This window comes from Octodon degus, unplaced genomic scaffold, assembly GCF_000260255.1.
Source record: "Octodon degus isolate 3935 unplaced genomic scaffold, OctDeg1.0 scaffold00189, whole genome shotgun sequence".
NCBI classification, from domain to species: Eukaryota; Metazoa; Chordata; class Mammalia; order Rodentia; family Octodontidae; genus Octodon; species Octodon degus.
This window is the reverse complement of record NW_004524765.1, coordinates 3,470,999-3,473,094: the sequence shown is the minus strand read 5'-3', so window position 1 is coordinate 3,473,094 and position 2,096 is coordinate 3,470,999. Positions and strand designations below refer to the sequence as shown.

General features: G+C 37.7%; 1 protein-coding gene across 1 annotated transcript; it reads left to right on the top strand.

Moving 5' to 3' along the window:
* Positions 1–951, top strand: LOC101570223 (olfactory receptor 11H7-like). Its single transcript, XM_004644036.3, has one exon. It carries the CDS (start codon positions 7–9, stop codon positions 949–951), a length of 945 nt encoding a protein of 314 aa, XP_004644093.1. The 5' UTR covers positions 1–6.
* The last annotated feature ends 1,145 nt before the right edge of the window (positions 952–2,096 follow it).

Below are 2,096 nucleotides of genomic sequence, written 5' to 3'. Positions count from 1 at the left end.
GGGACCATGAACAAGTCAGGGATATCTACAGTGACTCACTTTGTCTTGTTGGGCTTTCCTGGTCCCTGGAAAATACAGGTCATCCTTTTCTCAGTGATTTTGTTGGTCTACACGTTGACTCTGACTGGGAACATGGCTATCATCTGTGCAGTGAGATGGGACCACCGACTCCATACTCCTATGTACATGCTCCTGGCCAACTTCTCCTTCCTAGAAATCTGGTATGTGACATGCACAGTCCCAAACATGCTGGGTAACTTTCTTTCCAAAACTAAGACTATATCCTATGCTGGCTGCTTCACTCAATTCTACTTCTTCTTCTCCTTGGGCACAACAGAATGCTTCTGCCTCTCTCTCATGGCTTACGACCGTTACCTGGCCATCTGCCACCCACTGCACTACCCATCCATCATGACTGGCCAGCTCTGTGGTTTATTGGTGTGTCTTTGCTGGCTCATTGGTTTCCTTGGACACTCAATCCCAATTTTCTTCATTTCTCAGCTCCCTTTCTGTGGTCCCAACATCATTGATCACTTTCTGTGTGATGTGGACCCACTAATGGCATTGTCCTGTGCCCCAGCACCCATAATAGAGAATGTATTCTATTCTGTGAGGTCTCTTATCATCATTATTACTATTTTGTACATCCTTGGATCCTATTCTCTGGTGCTCAGAGCTGTGTTTCAGGTTCCTTCTTCAGCTGGACAATGGAAGGCCTTCTCTACCTGTGGGTCACACTTGGTTGTGGTGTCTCTGTTCTATGGATGCATAATGGTGATGTATGTAAGTCCCACATCTGGCAACTCGGTTGCTGTCCATAAGGTCATCACACTGATGTACTCTGTGGTGACCCCAGCCTTAAACCCTTTTATCTATAGCCTACGAAACAAGGACATGAAATTTGCCCTCCATCATGTTTTCTGTAGAATGGAAAATTTCCAAACCTCATGAGTAAATATGTGCAGCTCAGTGACTTCCTCCAAGTGAAAGACTAATCAAACCTATCAGTTTTCAAATGAAAAGCAAAAATTATTGTGTATCTGATCAATGTTGGTGACCTTGTTTCAGGAATGTGTTAAATCTTTGTGAGTGGTGTGTTAGTGTGTGTGTGTGTGTGTGTGTGTGTGTGTGTGTGTGTTCCTAGCATTAAAATTTTTTCCTTTTATTATCATAGCTTACTAATCCTATGAATGCAATACTTGGTATCATATGCAATTCTCTAATTCCATGCTTTATAATTCCTTCCTTCTCTTTTATTCCATTCCTCTTCTCTAATAATACTACCCTTTCTACTTTCATGTACTCTTTCAGGTTTCACAAATTAGGAAGAACATGTGATATTTGTTTCTCTGGGTCTGGCTTATTCCACTCAACGTGGAAATCTCCAATTACATCTATTTTCTTTAAAATGACAGTGTTTAACCTTGTGGTTGAATAATATACTGTGGTGTATATATACATTTTGTTTTTCCATTCATTTGTTGATTGGCTTGGCTATTATCAATCCTGCTGCAATAAACATGGGTACATTAGCATCCCTATGGATGCTGATTTTGATTCTATCAGTTATACATTAAAGAGTAATACATCTGAGTTAAACTAGGACCTTAGTTTTGCTATTTTGGGACATTGTATTGATTTTCATAAGGATGATATAATTTACATTGCCACCAGAAATGTAGAAGGGTTCTTTTCTTCACTATACCCTCACCAGATTTTCCTATTTTTGTACTTTTGATGATAGCCATCAGGACTTGGATGATTTGGAATATGAAAGTAATTTTGATTTGTACTTCCTTGATGTCTAAAGATGTTAAAGATTATATATATATATATATATATATATATATATATATATATATATATATACATATATATGTATATATATATATGTGCTAATTGTATTTATTCTCTTGAAAAATGTCTGTGCAGTTCACTAGTTCATTTAATTGATTGGGCTATTTAGGTTATTAGTGATAAATGTTTTTAATTCTTTGTACATTATAGATATTAACCTTCTCTCAGTAGAATAGGTAGCAAGAATTTTCTCACATTTCTTAGGCAGTGTCTTCATTCTGTTCTTGGGTTTCTGGTGG

Coding starts and splice junctions, on each gene's coding strand:
- LOC101570223 (XM_004644036.3), top strand. CDS start 7: ATGAACAAGTCAGGGATATCTACAGTGACTCACTTTGTCTTGTTGGGC.